The sequence below is a fragment of the Zalophus californianus genome, chromosome 12, assembly GCF_009762305.2.
Source record: "Zalophus californianus isolate mZalCal1 chromosome 12, mZalCal1.pri.v2, whole genome shotgun sequence".
Taxonomy (NCBI): Eukaryota; Metazoa; Chordata; class Mammalia; order Carnivora; family Otariidae; genus Zalophus; species Zalophus californianus.
The window spans coordinates 43,948,412-43,968,542 of record NC_045606.1 but is presented as its reverse complement, the minus strand read 5'-3'; the positions used below and the strand labels follow the sequence as shown (position 1 = coordinate 43,968,542).

General features: G+C 38.8%; 1 protein-coding gene across 7 annotated transcripts in view; it reads left to right on the top strand.

Annotated features, from left to right (window-relative positions):
- Positions 1–20,131, top strand: part of THSD7A (thrombospondin type 1 domain containing 7A) — a 431,400-nt gene that overhangs the window by 164,587 nt on the left and 246,682 nt on the right. For all 7 annotated transcript variants that reach the window (XM_027574085.2, XM_027574087.2, XM_027574084.2 and 4 more), the window contains exon 2: positions 1,570–2,401. In XM_027574085.2, coding sequence (XP_027429886.1) covers positions 1,570–2,401 — 832 coding nt within the window. The remainder of the gene's footprint in view (positions 1–1,569; positions 2,402–20,131) is intronic.

Here is a 20,131-nt window from a genome sequence, read left to right as displayed (position 1 = left end):
TATTCATTCAAGATGTGAACTTGGCCAATCACTTCCTCTTCTTGTCACCTGTTTTCCTCATCAAAAGAATGAATCTGTTTGTTTCATTTCATGGTTTTCACTTTTCAGCAGCAGAAGCCTCTTGTCAGACAATATCTTATGCATAATTTCAGCATGTATATTAAAAATAATAATAATGAAGCTTCTCTTACAGGGACAGGAATGATGGAGAAGGGCAGTGGAGTAGGGTTGGGGATTTTAGAGCCCAATCCTATATACTGCTTAGCCCTCACCTTCCGATACAACCTGTTGAAGATGGTTCTACAGCAGATAATTCCTCGAGTTCCATGGACCATATTTTGAAAATCATGTAATTATATATGATCATTATGTTTCTTTAAAATTCCAAAATAATGTAATTCTCAATTTCACAAATTGAGATGTCTTTCAAAGCGCTGAAAATCCTATTGTACTTTAAAAAAATGTACAAATAAGTAGGTTTCAATTTATGCTAAGAAGGATTCTAAGGTAAAAAGCTCACACGTCATACTAAAGCCACTGACTTAAGTGTTCCATAGAATAGTGCTATAATCCAAATAGTTTTATTTTAGGAAATAAATAAATTGATAAAACCCTTCAACATTCAGAAAAACCACAGAAGCCCTTTAGTTAAATGTTAATTCTCTTGCCCATCTTTATTCTTCACTGGGGGAGATGAGAAAAAAAATTAATATGGGGGTTAAATTTAAAGGCAGAATTTGCTTGGGGCGCCTGCGTGGCTCAGTCGGTTAAGCATCTGCCTTCGGCTCAGGTCATGATCCCAGGGTCTGGGATTAAGTCTAGCATTGTACTCCCTGCTCAGCCGGAAGCCTGCTTCTCCCTCTCCCTCTGCTGCTCCCCCTGCTTGTGCTCACGCATTCTCTCTCTGCGTCAAATAAATAAATAAATAAATAAATAAATAAATAAATAAATAAATAAAATCTTAAAAAAAAATAAAGGCAGAATGTGCTTAAAAGATTTTTTTCCCTTCCTAACTTTGGTTACCTGCGAGTGAACACTTACGTCAGTACACACATATACACCCACTAGACTCTTGCAGCCATAGTAGGTAAAGCATTAGAAAATGAGGTAGAGAAGAACACGTTTTCCAGAATCTTAAATTGCTCAGAAGAAAAGCCTGTAGGAGATGGAGTTCTTCACCAGGGGCCACTTCGTTAGCCTGCTACTGACATGGATTCGATGGTTACAAGGCAGGGGTGATGTGTTTTCACTCTTGCTAATTTCTGATGTCCTTTCTGAGCAAGGGTTCTCTATCTAAAATTAAGAAAATGAAAAAAAGCAAACTTTTAATCCCAAAAGGACCCAAAGTGAACTTGTCCCAGTGGTTACCTTATATAGACTCTCTGACATACTTCTCGTTTTGCAAAAATACCAAGTGCAGATCATTACTTTGCAACACTCATGTGCAAAGACCTACTTTATTAACACTTCAGGGAAGTTAATGTACTAGATCTTGAAATGCCTTTCTGGAAAGTGAAGTAACTTATGGTTTTCTTGTAGTGGCACTGTTAACTCTTGTATCATTTTCAGGTCCGTGGGGCCGATGCATGGGAGATGAATGTGGGCCAGGAGGCATTCAGACCCGGGCTGTGTGGTGTGCTCATGTGGAAGGCTGGACGACATTACATACAAACTGTAAGCCGGCCGAGAGACCCAGTAACCAGCAGATCTGTTTCAAAGTGTGTGACTGGCACAAAGAGTTGTATGATTGGAGCCTGGGACCTTGGAATCAGTGTCAGCCTGTGATTTCAAAAAGCCTGGAGAAACCCCTTGAGTGCATTAAGGGGGAGGAAGGCATTCAGGTGAGAGAGATAACATGCATCCAGAAAGAGAAGGACATTCCTGCAGAGGATATCATTTGTGAGTACTTCGAGCCCAAACCTCTCCTGGAACAGGCCTGCCTCATCCCCTGCCAGCAAGACTGCATTGTGTCTGAGTTTTCTGCCTGGTCGGAATGCTCTAAGACATGTGGCAGCGGGCTCCAGCACCGGACGCGTCACGTGGTAGCACCCCCCCAGTTTGGAGGTTCCGGCTGCCCAAACTTGACGGAGTTTCAGGTGTGCCAGTCCAGCCCCTGTGAAGATGAAGAGAGCATGTACAGCTTGCACGTGGGTCCCTGGAGCTCGTGCTCGATGCCCCACGCGAGACAAGTAAGACAAGCAAGGAGACGTGGGAAGAATAAAGAACGGGAAAAGGACCGAGGAAAAGGAGTGAAGGATCCAGAAGCCCGAGAACTTATTAAGAAAAAGAGAAACAGAAACAGACAGAACCGACAAGAGAATAAATATTGGGACATCCAGATTGGATATCAGACCAGAGAAGTTATGTGTACTAACAAGACGGGGAAGGCTGCTGATTTGAGGTAACATTTCATAACCATTAACTGGAGGTGGCTCTCTGTCAAGGCCATGGGCCAGAAAGTACTTAAGGCTCTGCTGTACTAAGTCCCGAGATTCACATGTGCACAACCTAGAATGAGCTACCCCCAAGTATAACATGTTCTACTTTAAGGCACTTAAGCTTTTGTGGGTTTCCTGACATTATTTCTGTTTTGCTCATGTTTAGGCACTGTACTCCTAGAGTTCATTTAAATGTTCCTGTCAAAGATTTATAGCATGAGCTATTCTCCATGAGGTGGTACTACTTTTTTAGGTCAGTCGTGCTGTTTCCACCTACAATGGGGGGAAAAAGAAAACTTGCTTAGAAGCTACAGTTTGGGGATTTTGAATTCAGATACTTATTTTAGTGAGAATAAAGCACACTTGTAATCTCTCCAAGTTTATAACATTTTCAGAATTACCCTATACAAAAAATCTAAACAACCGCCCAGGGAGCTATACCTAAGAATAATTCACATTTTATAAAATGGAATAAATCTCCCTAGAGGAAAAAAGGGAAACCAGAAGAAACTAAGGTAAGTAGACATTATTTAATCATGAGTAGCCTAGTTTAGAAAACATGTAATTAATTGGCTGCATGTTCTAGACAGAAATTATATGTCAAATCATCTCTGGGTAAATAATGACTATGTTATGAAAGACTTTCTCATGTGTGATTTATTTGTTGTGAAAATATTCATTGAGGATTATTCATTGAGGATTATCTAAAGGATATGATGTTCTCTGGATATTCTAAATTTTGCTCTTGGATAAGCCAGACCATCTGGGAGTGTCTTATCTGGATCATTTGCATAATTGCTTTTTCGGTACTATTTATGCAGTTATGATCTGGACTGAACTGAGTGAAATTATGGTAACATCACTCAGAATTTTATATCATCTTTATTGTAGAAATGACATTGAAAGTGTCATCTACTCCATCATGCAGTCTGTTCTCTTGATTAAAAACACATAAGATAAATTTCACTGAAGCCTCAACCTGTGTGCTGCTGGTGAGCAGCTGGGTTGCTTTCCTTATGGCCCTGGAAATCTTGTAATGGACCACCTGTTGCTGTTTGCTTTGGCTCCTGGGAGCATGAATAGGACTGTGGGGCAAGTGAGTTGCTCACTAACATACATACCCCACTGGCTTCATCTTTTTCTCACCATGATTTTATTTCACTCATTCTTACCTAGTGGTTTTGCCATCCATGGATTTTGAAAGCTGGTTGAAAGCCTTTTTAGTACAGGATATAGTTTAAAGAAATGAGTAAACAAATAAACAATTGATATATCTAGACAGTAATTTCTCTCAGCATAGTGTTGCTCCAGTTGCCATTTTTATATGTGCCAGTCCCTCCCCTCTTTGTACTTACACAGTTGTATCTTCTCTCGGCCACCCAGTAATCTGCTTTTCTTCATCTAGTGACATCAGTCCAACTCCTTTCTTGGTCTCATTAGTGGTTGCTTGATCCCCTGCCTTCATCTTCCAGGTTCCCTACAACTCCTTAAGAGTATGTGTATGTACGTGTGTTCACCTCTGATTCTGTATCATGTGAGTTTTCCTTTCAATTCCTGTTTTACTCTTTTCTGACTATCCTTATTCAGCTGATCTCCTGATTTCTTTTCCTGAAATATTACAGTTATATTAGTTACTTGGCTCCCACCAAGTAATTAAATGAACCTCCAAGGCAACTTGAGTTGTATCCTGCTGTCACTGAGTTAACATGCTGTAGACATTTAATTTAATGTTGATCACTCAATTAAAAGTGTAATTAGGATAGTACCTACCACTGCATAGAGCCATAGAGCCTAATATTCCCATTTGATTGTTTGAAATAAGCAAACACATTTAAAAATTTGTAGATCATTTGTCAGGTTCTTATATTCTATTAGAAATATCTTAATATAACTTATTAGGGTATAGATTAAAATTTAAATTGGTTATTAATATTTATTGCATGTAAGGATTATACATAAGAATATATATGGATAAATACATATGATTAAGACAGTTAAAGTTTTAGTGAAGAAGAGATAAGAATGAGGTATTTTGACCTAGGTTTTGCTCAAACGTTGCACCACATCAGTGAAGCTAGTGAAATAAAGAGTAAATGGTTAACACCAACAAAGCGGAGAGCCACAGATCACAGACTTGATGATCAAATTTAAGTCTTTCACCTTATATCAGATTCAGGAACAATTTTGTCATGTCAGAGGATAAAATAATCATTTAATACAGCTAAAAACATCCGTTAGAGTGACAAAATGAATTTAGCTAAATAAACCTAAGATTCTTAGGGAAGCAGTTCATAGGAAAATAAATATAACTAGCAGAATTACTGCTAGAACTTCCAAGTTTCAGATGATAAATCTGGCCTTCTTTTTGCTTTCAAACAGATGAAAATCAATAATAATGAAAAATACAAATGAAAAGTCTCTTCTTTCATGATAATAGGAAACAGTCACAGTCTCAAACCACAAATAACAGAGATTTAGAGAATGTGGAGAAATTAAACCTAACCGAAGGAAGAAACTTAGAAGGGTGTTATGTCTTTGCACCTTTTGTAAATATTCAAAATCTCTGAGTAGGCTGAACTTTGTGAGGGCCAAGCCAATGACATCTCCTTAGTATGGCATGATCTGTATTCAAAGAAAGGGCTGCTGAAGCATCTTTGAGTTTGTTTGAAAACAAATAGCATAATAGGCAAAACTGAACAAGAAACTCACTATGCCATTACTGCCAAGAAAGGACTGCCAGTTTGATGGATTGAGGGATTAAAGTTTGATGACCAGTGGATGAGAATTCTAAATCACTATGCATACACACCATGACACAGGGGGCTTCCCTATGAACCAGTGAGTTTCAGCCAAGCTTAAGTAGAGTATTGCCCCAGGCCAAGAGTTGATACGAAAGTAAGGACAAGCAATTCTCCAAGAAACCAGAGACAGTAAAGGAAATATGGTGTTTCTGAACCAAAAGCAGAATGAGGAACTAAGAAAATTGAATGAGCTTAACTCATTAATTGAATGAGTGATTTGGCAGGGTTCCAGAAAGAAATGGAGGGGAATTAGAAACAAGAAAAAGAAATGGAATTTACATTAGAAGCAATAAAAAGTGGAAAAATATCTTGTGAAGAGGAGTCAGTGATATAGAGAACAATTTGAGAACACCCAAGTAAACTGTAATTTTTTTAAAAAAATGATGGATATGGAAACAAGCAGGGAAGATCACTCTGTGAAACTCTGGTGTTCTTGAAGATAGGACCAGAAAAATTAGATCAGAAAAAACAAATAACAACAACAAAAAAACCCCACAAAGATATAATAGAAGACTTTCCTGAAATTAAGACTTTAATCCACAGATTGAAATTGCACACAGGTAATATTCTTCTAGAAGGGTTGAAATCATGTCCTTATGGAAGAACTGGTGTAGAATAATTTTAATAAGGAAAGACGAAGAGACATCAGACTGAAAGCCAGCGCAATACTCAAATTGTGAAACACTAGAAGCATTTCTGTTGTAGTCAAAAATAAGAGAGGACAGCACATTAACTCCACTTTTAGTTAACACTGATCTCTAAGTACTAGTTAATGTAATTGAAAAGAGAAAGAAGTGAAAATTGGAAAACAGGTGGAAAACTTAAGATTTTTTTCCAGATATGACTGTACACTGGAAAACTCAAGAGAATCAATTGAAAATATAAACAATATTCCCCTCCATTTCTTTCTGGAGCCCTGCCAAATTACTCATTCAATTAATGAGTTAAGCTCATTCAATTTTCTTAGTTCCTCATTCTGCTTTTGGTTCAGAAACACCATATTTCCTTTACTGTCTCTGGTTTTTTGGAGAATTGCTTGTCCTTACTTTCGTATCAACTCTTGGCCTGGGGCAATACTCTACTTAAGCTTGGCTGAAACTCACTGGTTCATAGGGAAGCCCCCTGCGTCATGGTGTGTATGGGTAGTGATTTAGAATTCTCATCCACTGGTCAATGAGGGGGGGGGGGGTGGATGGACACAAAAATAATATCAAAACAATATATTTCCTAGATGCAAATAACAGTTAAACATTATGGTGGAAACAAAAGATTAAAATATTGCACTTACAAAAGTAAAAAAGACCATAGACCATAAGAGACTCTTAACAATAGGGAACAAACTGAGTGTTGCTGGAGGGGAAGTGGGGAGAGGGATGGGCTACCTGGGTGATGGACACTAAGGAAGGCACTTGTTGTGATGAGCACTGGGTGTTATATTGCAACTGATGAATCACTAAATTCTACCCCTGAAACTCATAAAGCACTATATGTTAACTAACTTGAATTTAAATAAAATTTTAAGAATTTTTAAAAAGATGAAATCTGTAGATACACCTAACTATAAAAGTTCTGTACAGAACACCAGACTTAGAGACATAAAAAAAGATGTGTGCCTATACCAATTGTCCCAATACTGTTACTGTAAAATTTATAAGGGAAAAATAAGCATATAAGAAAGGCCAAGGAATTTTTGAAAAATAAAAGTGGAGAGAAAAAACTAATGTCCCAAGATAATTACTATAAAAATAGTAATAGTAAATTTATGTTCTTGCATGAATAATCAGATCAAACAGAATGGGATGTAGAAATAAGATCTGCAAAACCCTGTAAAATGTTGCCTATGGTGAAGGAGCATTTCCAATTTGGGGGGAAATTAATTAATTTGCTTTGGGGGCAATTGCTTTGCCATGTAAAGGAATACGAAGAATTATAAAAGAAAAAAAAGACGAATTGTATGCTTTGACACTTATTATACCAAAGCAAAGCCCAGGTATAAATTCAATTCTTAAAATTTGTTTTTATAATATTAGAAGAAATGGTAAAATTTTTTAAATCTTAAACAAGGATACTTTAGGCTACAGAATACAGAGATTATGCAGGAAAATAGTCAATTACATTTTTTAAAAAAAATTTATTTATTTGACAGAGAGAGAGGGAACATAAACAGGGGGAGTGGGAGAGGGAGAAGCAGGCCTCCCACTGAGTATGGAGCCCAATGTGGGGCTCGATCCCAGGACCCCAGGATCATGACCTGAGCCAAAGGCAGATGCTTAACGACTGAGCCACCCAGATGCCCATCAATTACATTTTTAAAAAAGAGTAAATTTTGCTCAAAAAAAATATTAATGAAGTTAAAACCCAAGTAGCAAACTGAGAAGAAAATATTTGAGCATATAATTGGCAAAGAGCTAATTTTCTTAATACATACGAACTCATAATATTAAGAAAAAGATCAAAACCTAATTGGAAATAAGCAAAGAGAATTCAAGAGAATGAAAAGGTAAGTCACAGACTAGTAGAAAATATTTGTGAAAGGCACTTGCGATAAAGGACTAGTATCCAAAATATGCAAAAAAAAAAAAAAACTCTTGAAACTCAACAATGAGAAAACAACCTGATTTAAAAACGCACCAAAGACCTTCACACCTCACCAAAGAAGACCTACCAATGGAAAACAAGCATATGAAAAGATACTTTATTTCATAGGTCACCAGGGAAATGCACAATAAAACAACAGAGAGATATTACTACACACCTGTTAGAGTGGCCAAAATCCAGAATACTGGCAACACCAAATTCTGGTGAGAATGTGAAACAACAGGAACACTGATTCGTTGCTAGTAGGAATGCGAAATGGTTATAGTCATTTTCTATGACAGCTTGGCAGTTTCTTACAACACTAAACTCACTCCTTACCATATGATGTAGCAAATGTGCTCAGTGATATTTACCTAAAGGAACTGAAAACCTATATCCACACAAATATCTACACTGAGATGTTCAACAGCTTTATTCAAAATTGCCAAAACTTGAAGGCAACCAAGAGGTCCTTCAGAGGATGATTCAATAAACTGTATCGCATTCAGACAATGGAATATTATTCAGTGTTAAAAAGAAATGAGCTATCCAGCCATGAAAAGATATGGAAGAAACTAAATGCATAATTACTAAGTGAGAGAAAAGGCTACATACTGTATGATTCCAACTGTATGGCATTCTGGAAAAGGCAAAGCCCTTTACCAGAAACAGTGGAAAGAATTAGCAGTGTTGTCAGGGTTTAGGTGGAAGGGAGAGACGAACCGAAGGAACACAAAGGATTTTTTAGGGCAGTGAAATGACTCTCTATGATATTTTGATATATATATGCCCTTATACTTTTGCCCAAACCCATAGAATTTAGAATGCCAAGAGTTAACTGTGGTGTAAACTAAGGACTTTGAGTGATTATGATATATTAATGTAGGTTCCATTCTAGTGAGTGACGTTGATGATGGGGAGGCTCTGCATGTATGAAGGCAGGAGGTTTATAGGAACTCTCTGTACTTTACACTGAGTTTTGCTGTGAACCTATAACTGCTCTAAAAATTAAAATGGATTAAAATCAGCCAAGGACAGGTTCAGGTCACAGAAAATATGCTAATCCTCAATCATAATTAAATACAAAAACAATGTTTAATCCCATTTTCACTCTTTCAGATTAGTAAATAAAAAAGTTTAATAGTGTATCAGGGATCACTAAGACAGCTTCCAGTTTTGGTAATTCACTAGAAGGACTCACAGGATTCAGCATATAGTCACAGTTATGTCTGAGATTCATCACAGTGAAAGGATACAAAGCAAAAGCATAAAGGAACATGTGCAAGGGGAGAATTCCGGAGGAAACTGTATGAGGTTCCCCTGGAAATTTGGAGTTTCCAGGGTCCTCTCCAGGTGGAAATTTATCGCCTAGACTTAATTCCTCCAAAGAAGTGTTGCAGCAAATTGTGCAAGGCATTATCTGCTAGGGAAGTTTATTAGCATCTCGGTGTCCTAAAGTTTTATTGGGGGTTGATCACTTGGGCACCCTCTGCCTAGCATAGGCAAAAATCCCAAACTCCCAGAGGGAAAGCAAATATTCACTGTAAACCACATTGTTTATACAAACAAATTGAGCATAATGAACAGCTTTATCATTTAGAGCAGTTTTCTCAGTCAGAGAAAATTTTTTTTAACAGTGTAGAAAACTGTTGACCAGTTAAGTTCCCAGATGCCTGCCAAGGGCCAACCCTGCAGCAGGTCTTTCTAAGGATAGAAGTCTGAGACTGGATATTTTACTAATAATAGCATTTAATATTAAAGAATTGGGGAAAACAGACATATTCTTGGTGGGGCAAAAATTGGTACAACCTATTTGAAAAATAATTTTGCAATATGTATCCAAATTTAAAAGGACACTGCCTTTGTCAGTGATTCTATTACTATGAATTTCTTCTAGGTAAATGTACAACTCTCACTATAGCATGATTTGATACAGCAAAACAATCTGAATTCCACCAATAAAAGGACTAGTTAAATCACAGTGCTTCCCTGTGTGGAATGTGTAGTTATTAGCCAATGAAGTATGTATATCAGTCAGGGCTGTTATAACAGAGTACCATTGACTAGGTGACTTACAAACAACAACAAAATTTATTTCTCATTGTCCTGAAGGCTAAGTCCAAGATCAAGGTGCCAGGAGATACGCTGTCTGCTGAAAACTCTATTCTGGGTTGCAGACTAATGTATCCTCACATGGCACAGAGTGGGAGAGAGCTCTCTGGGGTCCCTTTATGAGGGTACTAATCCCATTCATGAGGGCTCACCTTGTGACCTGATCAACTCTCAAAGGCTCTACCTCCTAGTACTATCACATTAGGGGTTAAGATTTCAAAATATGAATTTTGAAGGGACACACACATTCAATCCAATGTAGTAATTGATTTCTAAACAAACATGAGAGAGTAAAGGCAGTTTTATTCCACTGTCCTGGCCTCACCGGAAATGTCATTAAAAGAAATAAGCACTTCTATGTACAGTAAAAAAAAAAAAAAAAAAAAAAAGGAAAGAAATCTAGGACTTGAGGCATGAAAGAGTTTCCTTTAAAGTAATTGGGATACAATCCTGAAAGGCTCATTGAAGGATCTTTTCATTGGATTATCTCAGTCCGGGGTGGGTGGGAGGAGAGCACAGTCAAGCAACAGGGAATGGGGAGGAAGGTCCCTTAAGAGCCCGTTCTTCACTCCAGAATCACAGGGGAAGTGTAGCTGGAGAGTAACTCAGCCAGAATGTAACTTCCTGGGTCTCCCGGCTGAGAGAAGCCATCAAAGGTGAAGTGGAGAAGAAAAGGGATAGAGGAAGCAGACATCTCCAGATTGCAACAGCATAGCCTGAGATTTAAGGCTTTGCTATGAGCCGCCCTCACCTCTGGAAAGTTTAGCTTCCCAGATAGCCTCTTCCTGAAATAAAGTCCTGAATCTGCATATCAAAGACATAACATGTTTCAGGAAGAACTATAAAATCTGCTCTAAGTAATACCAGAAACATTTAGTGAAAGTCGTGCCTACTTTGGAAAGTATCTTCCATTTAAACATTCCTTGTTTTGGTGTATTGTTTGACAAAGGCAATTAATTGTAAATCCAGTGGAAACGCTGCCAAGAAGTATGGGAAATTCCACTTGGTACATTCCTGAGGGACTAAGATAGAATTGGGATCTAAAACAGATTTCTGTTGGCAAAGCCAAAACAAAAAACAAACAGAAAAAACCCAGATCTATCTATGCAGTTTCTAGATAACTCAATAAGGCATACATTTATTTTAGGCACAAATATATAAGGGCAAAAAATAACTAGGTCTCATAAATACAGTCAACTGACCTTTGACAAAGGAACAAAGACAATAGAATGCAGCAAGGAAAGTTTCTTCAACAAACGGTGCTAGAATAAGTGAATATCCAAACACACAAAATAAAAATATGGACAGAGACCTTAATAACCTTCACAAAAATGAACTCAAAATGCATCGTAGACCTAAATGCAAAAGGCAAAACTACTATAAAACTTCTAGAAGGTAATATAACATGTAGATGACCTTGGGCATGATGATACTTTTTTAGATACAACACAAAAGATGATCTTTGAAAGAAATAATTGATAAATTGTGCTTCATAAAATTAAATGCTTCTGCTCTGCAAAAGACAATGTCAAGAGAATGACAAGCAACAGACTGGGAAAATATTTGCAAAACACTCATCTGATAAAAGACTGTTATTCAAAATACACAAAGAACTCTTAAAACTGAACAATAAGAAAACAATTTGATTAAAAAAAAATGGACCAAAGACCATAACCTCACCAAAGATGAAATTCAGATGGTAAATAAGCAAATGAAGAAATGCTCAGGGGTCATCAGAGAAATGCATATTAAAACAACAATGAGATACCAGGACACACCTGGTAGAATAGCAAAAATCCAGAACACTGAAAATAACAAATTCTGGTGAGGATGTGAAGCAACAAGAATGAATATTGCTGGTGGTAATGCAAAATGGTATAACCAGTTAGGAAGACAGTTTGGAGGTTTCCTACAGAGCTAAACATACTTCCATATCATCCAGCAATCACACTCCTAGGCATTTACCCAAAGGAACTGAACACTTACATCCACACAATATCTACACAGTGTTGCCAGGTGTTAGGTAGAGAGAAATGACTAGGGGCAGCACAGATGACTTTTAGAGGAGTAAAAATAGTCTGTAGGATCTTATAACGATGGACATATGCCATTATATAGCTGGGCAGACTGGTAGAATGTACAACCCAAAAGTTAACTATAATGTAAAGCATGGATTTTGATTGATTATGGGGTTTTTCAAATGAGTGATGTAAATGGGGGAGGGTATGCATCTGGGCTGACAGAGGGTGTGTGGGAAATCTCTATACCTTCCTCTTAATTTTGTTGTAAATCTAAAACTGTTCTTAAAAAAAATCTTAAAAAACAACTGGCTAAGATATGAAGAGGAAAATAATCTAGTATCCCTGGAAAAATTGGCATACTGGAGTCTTTTTCTATCATTTTGTTATCAATTATATTTTTCCTCTTAAGTCTTTATACAAATTCAGTCTTCGTATTTCAGATAGTACTGACTAATAAAGTAGCTTTCTGCATTTTTTTCCTAAACTCATACTTTTTTTAAAATTTTTTTATTGTTATGTTAATCCCCATACATTACATCATTAGTTCTTGATGTAGTGTTCCATGACTCATTGTTTGTGCATAACACCCAGTGCTCCACACAAACTGTGCCCTCTTTAATACCCATCACCAGGCTAACCCATCCCCCCATCCTCCTCCCCTCTAGAACCCTCAGTTTGTTTTTCAGAATCCGTCGCCTCTCATTCTCATGGTTCGTCTCCCCCTCCGACTTAGTCCCCTTCATTCTTCTCCTCCTGGTATCTTCTTCTTTTTCTTTTTTCTTAACATATGTTGCATTATTTGTTGTAGAAGTACAGATCTGTGATTCAACAGTCTTGCACAATTCACAGAGCTCACCATAGCACATACCCTACCCAATGTCTCTCACCCACCCACCCCCATCCCTCCCACCCCCCACCACTCCAGCAACACTCAGTTTGTTTCCTGAGATTAAGAATTCCTCATATCAGTAAGGTCATATGATACATGTCTTTCTCTGATTGACTTATTTCACTCAGCATAACACCCTCCAGTTCCATCCACGTCGTTGCAAATGGCAAGATCTCATTCCTTTTGATGGCTGCATAATATCCCATTGTGTACATATACCACATCTTCTTTATCCATTCATCTGTTGATGGACATCTTGGCCCTTTCCACAGTTCGGCTATTGTGCACATTGCTGCTATAAACATTGGGGTGCACGTACCCCTTCGGATCCCTACATTTGTATCTTTGGGGTAAATACCCAGTGCAATTTCTGGATCGTATGGGAGCTCTATTTTCAACTCTTTGAGGAACCTCCATACTGTTTTCCAGAGGGGTTGCACCAGCTTGCATTCCCACCAACAGTGTAGGAGGGTTCCCCTTTCTCCGCATCCCCGCCAACATCTGTCGTTTCCTGACTTGATAATTTTAGCCATTCTGACTGGTGTGAGGTGGTATCATCTCCTTGAGGTTTTGATTTGGATTTCCCTGATGCCGAGTAATGTTGAGCACTTTTTCATGTGTCTGTTGGCCATTTGGATGTCTTCTTTGGAAAAATGTCTGTTCATGTCGTCTGCCCATTTCTTGATTGGATTATTTGTTCTTTGGGTGTTGAGTTGGATAAGTTCTTTATAGATTTTGGACTAGCCCTTTATCTGATATGTCATTTGCAAATATTTTCTCCCATTCTTTGGTTGTCTTTTGGTTTTGTGGACTGTTTCTTTTGCTGTGCAAAAGCTTTTTATCTTGATGAAATCCCAATACTTCATTTTTGCCCTGGCTTCCCTTGACTTTGGCGATGTTTCTAGGAAGAAGTTGCTGTGGCTGAGGTCGAAGAGGTTGCTGCCTGTGTTCTCCTTTAGGATTTTGATGGACTCCTGTCTCACGTTTAGGTCTTTCAACCATTTGGAGTCTATTTTTGTGTGTGGTGTAAGGAAATGGTCCAGTTTCATTTTCTGCATGTGGCTGTCCAATTTTCCCAACACCATTTGTTGAAGAGACTGTCTTTTTTCCACTGGACATTCTTTCCTGCTTTGTCAAAGATGAGTTGACCATAGAGTTGAGGGTCCATTTCTGGGCTCTCTGTTGTGTTCCATTGATCTATGTGTCTGTTTTTATGCCAGTACCATACTGTCTTGATGATGACAGCTTTGTAATAGAGCTGGAAGTCCGGAATTGTGGTGCCGCCAGCTTTTTCAAGATTCCTCTGGCTATTCGGGGTCTCTTCTGGTTCCATACAAATTTTAGGATTATTTGTTCAATTTCTTTGAAAAAAGTGGATGGTATTTTGATGGGGATTGCATTGAATGTGTAGATTGCTCTAGGTAGCATTGACATCTTCACAATGTTGGTTCTCCCAATCCATGAGCATGGAACGTTTTTCCATTTCTTTGTGTCTTCTTCAATTTCTTTCCTGAGTATTTTATAGTTTTCTGAGTACAGATCCTTTGCCTCATTGGTTAAATTTATTCCTAGGTTTCTTATGGTTTTGGGTGTAATTGTAAATGGGATCGACTCCTAGATTTGTCTCTCTTCTGTCTTATGGTTGGTGTATGGGAATGCCACTGATTTCTGTGCATTGATTTTATATCCTGCTACTTTACTGAATTCCTGTATGAGTTCTAGCAGTTTTGGGGTGGAGTCTTTTGGGTTTTCCACATACAGTATCATATCATCTGCAAAGAGTGAGAGTTTGACTTCCTCTTTGCCGATTCGGATGCCTTTGATTTCTTTTTGTTGTCTGATTGCTGTGGCTAGGACTTCTAATACTATGTTGAATAGCAGTGGTGATAGTGGACATCCCTGCCGCGTTCCGGACCTTAGGGGAAAAGCTCTCAGCTTTTCCCCATTGAGAATGATATTCGCTGTAGGTTTTTCATAGATGGCTTTGATGATATTGAGGTATGGACCCTCTATGCCTATACTCTGAAGAGTTTTGATCAAGAAAGGATGCTGTACTTTGTCAAATGCTTTTTCTGCATCTATTGAGAGGATCATATGATTCTTGTTCTTTCTTTTGTTAATGTATTGTATCACGTTGATTGATTTGCGGATGTTGAGCCAGCCTTGCAGCCCAGGGAGAAATCCCACTTGGTCATGGTGAATAATCCTTTTAATGCACCGTTGGATCCTATTGGCTAGTATTTTGGCGAGAATTTTTGCATCCATGTTCATCAAGGATATTGGTCTGTAATTCTCCTTTTTGATGGGGGTCTTTGTCGGTTCTGGGATCAAGGTAATGGTGGCCTCATAAAATGAGTTTGGAAGTTTTCCTTCCATTTCTATTTTTTGGAACAGTTTCAGGAGAATAGGTATTAATTCTTCTTTAAATGTCTGATAGAATTCCCCTGGGAAGCCACCTGGTCCTGGGCTTTTGTTTCTAGGAAGATTTTTGATGACTGCTTCAATTTCCTTAGTGGTTATAGGTCTGTTCGGGTTTTCTATTTCTTCCTGGTTCAATTTTGGTAGTTGGTACATCTCTAGGAATGCATCCATTTCTTCCAGGTTATCTAATTTGCTGGCATAGAGTTGCTCATAATATGTTCTTATAATTGTTTGTATTTCTTTGGTGTTGGTTGTGATCTCTCCTCTTTCATTCATGATTTTGTTGATTTGGGTCATTTCTCTTTTCTTTTGGCTAAGTCTGGCCAGGGGTTTATCAGTCTTGTTAATTCTTTCAAAGAATCAGCTCCTAGTTTCGTTGATCTGTTCTACTGTTCTTTTGGTTTCTATTTCATTGATTTCTGCTCTGATCTTTATTATTTCTCTTCTCCTGCTGGGTTTAGGCTTTACTTGCTGTTCTTTCTCCAGCTCCTTTAGGTGTAGGGTTAGTTTGTGTATTTGAGACCTTTCTTGTTTCTTGAGAGAGGCTTGTATTGCTTTATACTTTCCTCTCAGGTCTGCCCTTGCTGTATCCCAAAGATTTTGAACAGTTGTGTTTTCATTTTCATTGGTTTCCATGAATTTTTTAAATTGTTCTTTAATTTCCTGGTTGACCCCTTCATTCTTTAGTAGGATGCTCCATGTATTTGAGTTCTTTCCAACTTTGCTCTTGTGATTGAGTTCTAGTTTCAAAGCATTGTGATCTGAAAACATGCAGGGAATAATCCCAATAATTTGGTACCTGTTGAGACCTGATTTGTGACCTAGGATGTGATCAATTCTGGAGAATGTTCCATGGGCACTAGAGAAGAATGTGCATTCCGTTGCTTTGGGATGGAATGTTCTGAATATGTCTGTGAAGTCCATTTGGTCCAGTGTGTCATTTAAAGTCTTTATTTCCTTGTTGATCTTTTGCTTAGATGATCTGTCCATTTCAGTCAGGGGGGTGTTAAAGTCCCCCACTATTATTGTATTGTTGTCAGTGTGTTTCTTCGCTTTTGTTATTAATTGCCTTATATAATTGGCTGCTCCCATGTTAGGGGCATAGATATTTACAATTGTTAGATCTTCTTGTTGGATAGACCCTTTAAGTAGGATATAGTATCCTTCCTCATCTCTTATTACAGTTTTTGTTTTAAAATCTAATTTGTCTGATATAAGGATTGCCACCCCAGCTTTCTTTTGGTGTCCATTAGCATGGTAAATGGTTTTCTACCCCCTCACTTTCAATGTGGGCGTGTCTTTGGGTCTAAAATGAGTCTCTTGCAGACAGCATATTGATGGGTCTTGTTTTTTAATCCAATCTGATAGCCTGTGTCTTTTGATTGGGGCATTTAGCCCATTTACATTCAGGGTAACTATTGAAAGGTATGATTTTAGTGCCATTGTATTGCCTGTAAGGTGACTGTTACTGTATATTGTCTCTGTTCCTTTCTGATCTATGCTGCTTTTAGGCTCTCTCTTTGCTTAGAGGACCCCTTTCAATATATCTTGGAGGGCTGGTTTCGTGTTTGCAAATTCCTTTGGGTTTTGTTTGTCCTGGAAGCTTTTTATCTCTCCTTCAATTTTCAATGAGAGACTAGCTGGATATAATATTCTTGGCTGCATATTTTTCTCATTTAGTGCTCTAAAGATATCATGCCAGTCCTTTCTGGCCTGCCAGGTCTCTGGGGATAGGTCTGTTGCCAATCTAATGTTTCTACCATTGTAGGTTACATATCTCTTCTCCCAAGCTGCTTTCAGGATTTTCTCTTTGTCTCTGAGACTCGTAAGTTTTACTATTAGATATCGGGGTGTTGGCCTTTTCTTATTGATTTTGAGAGGGGTTCTCTGTGCCTCCTGGATTTTGATGCCTGTTTCCTTCCTCACATTAGGGAAGTTCTCTGCTATTATTTGCTCCAATATACCTTCTGCCCCTCTCTCTCTTTCTTCTTCTTCTGGGATCCCAATTATTCTAATGTTGTTTCGTCTTACTGTATTGCTTATCTCTCGAATTCTGCCCTCGTGATCCTGTAGTTGTTTCTCTCTCTTTTTCTCAGCCTCTTTATTTTCCATCATTTGGTCTTCTATATCGCTGATTTTCTCTTCTGCCTCATTTGTCCTAGCAGTTAGTGCCCCCATTTTTTATTGCACCTCATCAATAGCCTTTTTGATTTCGACTTGGTTAGATTTTAGTTCTTTTATTTCTCCAGAAAGGGTTTCTCTAATAACTTCCACGCTTTTTTCAAGCCCAGCTAGTATCTTTAAAGTCATGATTCTGAACTCTAGGTCCGACATCGTACTAATCTCCATATTGAGTAGGTCCCTGGCTGACGGTACTACCTCTTTTTCTTTTTGCTGAGGTGATTTTTTTCATCTTGTCATTTTGTCCAGAGGAGAATAGATGAATGAGAGAACAAAATGCTAACAGGTTAACAACGTCCCCAGCAAATATACTCTATACAAATCAGAAAAGACCTGAAACCAGGGGAAAAGAAAGGGAAAGAAAGAAAAAAGAAAGAGAAAAGAAAGAAAAGAAAAAGTTAAAAACAAAAACAGAACAATACAAAAAAAAAACAGAATATGATCATATATGATCAGGCTAGTGCATAGATCAGTGCCACACTCTAGATTTTGGGCATATTTTGGTCTGTTAGAAAAAAGTGCCTCCTAAAATTTTAAAGGAAGAAAGACTTATATATGTACAAAATAAGGGCTGATACAATGAAAGGATTGAAGATGAGTGTAAAGATGAAAATTATAAAAGATTTTATAAAAGGAATTGATAAGATAAGTTGCATGAAAAAAGAAGAAGATTTAAAAAAAAAAAGGGAGAGAATGTGATCAGGCAGGGAACTATAACAAAGGCATACATTAGTGATTTAGGGTATATTTTGATCTGTTAGAAGAAACTGTATCTCAAAATTTTAAAGAGAGAACAACTTATATATATATATATATATATATGTATATGTGTGTATATATATATGCGTCAAAAATAAGGGTAACTACTATGAAGAGATAAAATATGACTCTAAAAATGAAAAAATAAAAAATGTTTTTTTAAAAAAAGGGTTTGATAAGTTGTTGGTTGAAAAAGGGAAAAAGAAAAATTAAAAAAACAGTTAAAAAATTAACTTTGAAAAACTAATGAATCATGGTAAAAAAAAAAAAAAGCCATGAATTCTATGTGCAGCATTCCCCTAGCGCTGGAGTTCTCCTATTCTCCTTGATCGGTAAACTTGGTCTTGGCTTGCTGGCTGTTTGTGCTGATCTTCTGGGGGAGGGGCCTGTTGCCGTGGTTCCCAAATGTCTTTGCCGGAGGTGGAATTGCCCCACCCTTGTGGGTCCGGGCTAAGCAAGCTGCTTGGGTTTGCTCTCAGGAGGTTTTTTTCCCTGCAAGCTCTCGGTACAGCTTTGAAGGGTGAGAGTGAAAATGGTGGCCTCCCAATCTCCACTCGGAGGAGCTGAGAACTCGGGGCCCTGCTCCTCAGTGCGCCCCTAGAGAAAAGCAGTCACTCCCGTCTCCCTGGTCTCCGGCCGCACTGCGTGCTCACCCGGCCTGTGACCAAGCATTTCTCTCTCTTGCAGTAGACCCCGTGTGGAGTCTCCAAACCCAGCAGATCCCTGCAGTGCGTTCCCGCGCCGCTCCTCCCGGGGGAGGGAAGGGAGTCTCCCCGGATCTGCCGCCTGTTGGGTCCCTGCTGGAGGAGCCGTGCCCCGACTGGGCCGCAGATCACAGTTTATGGCAACCCCGAGCTGAGAGCCCGCGCCTCGGCTCCGTCTCTGCAGCCGGCTTCCCCGCTCCAATACCTGGGAGCTCTGCCGCACTCAGGCACCCCCGGTCTCTCTGTGACCCCGAGGGTCCTGAGACCACACTGTCCCGCGAGGCTTCCACCCCCCATTTAGCCACTGGAGCGACGTCCCTCAGCGGAGCCAACTTCTAAAAGGTCTGATTTTGTGCTCTGAGGCTCTATCACTTGCCAGAAGCGGCAGAGGCCCCCTCCCCCGCCATCTATCCTCCCGAATATCGCCTCGGATTCACTTCTCCGCACGTCCTACCTTCCAGTAAGTGGTCGCTTCTCTGTTCAGAGAGTTGTTGCCACTCTCTTCTTCGATCTCCTGTTGAGTTCGTAGGTGTTCAGAATGGTTTGATCCCTATTCAGCTGAATTCCTGAGACCAGACGAAATCCAGGTCTCCTACTCCTCCGCCATCTTCCTCTGCCCCCTCTAAACTCATACTTTTCTGACATACCCTTTCATCTTCAAAATTATATCTGTTAAGATAAAATTGTATTTCGGGGTGCCTGGGTGGCTCAGTCATTAAGCGTCTGCCTTCGGCTCAGGTCATGATCCCGGGGTCCTGGGATCGAGCCCCGCATTGGGCTCCCTGCTCCGTGGGAAGCCTGCTTCTCCCTCTCCCACTCCCCCTGCTTGTCTTCCCTCTCTCACTGTGTCTCTCTCTGTCAAATAAATAAATAAAATCTTTAAAAAAGAAAAAGAAAAAGATAAAATTGTATTTCTTCTCAACACAGTGTCTTTGTGCCTAACTCCCATTTTACCTTAGAACACTAGCTGTTAACTACTCCATCCTTCTCTTTAAGTGAATATAAAGCTACTGGCTTTATAATAGTAAAATAAATAAATAAAACACAACAACCAAAAACCTGGCTGAATCAATAAGAGAATTTAAGTAATAGATAATTAGGAGAAATAAGTAATAAAATAGGGAAACCTATTTATCCATGGCTTCACAATGTTGAACAAGAATTTTTGGGACTCTGTTTTCTCGTGTATAAATATGTGTGAAGGGAGTCAGTGACGAGAAGGGGAAGG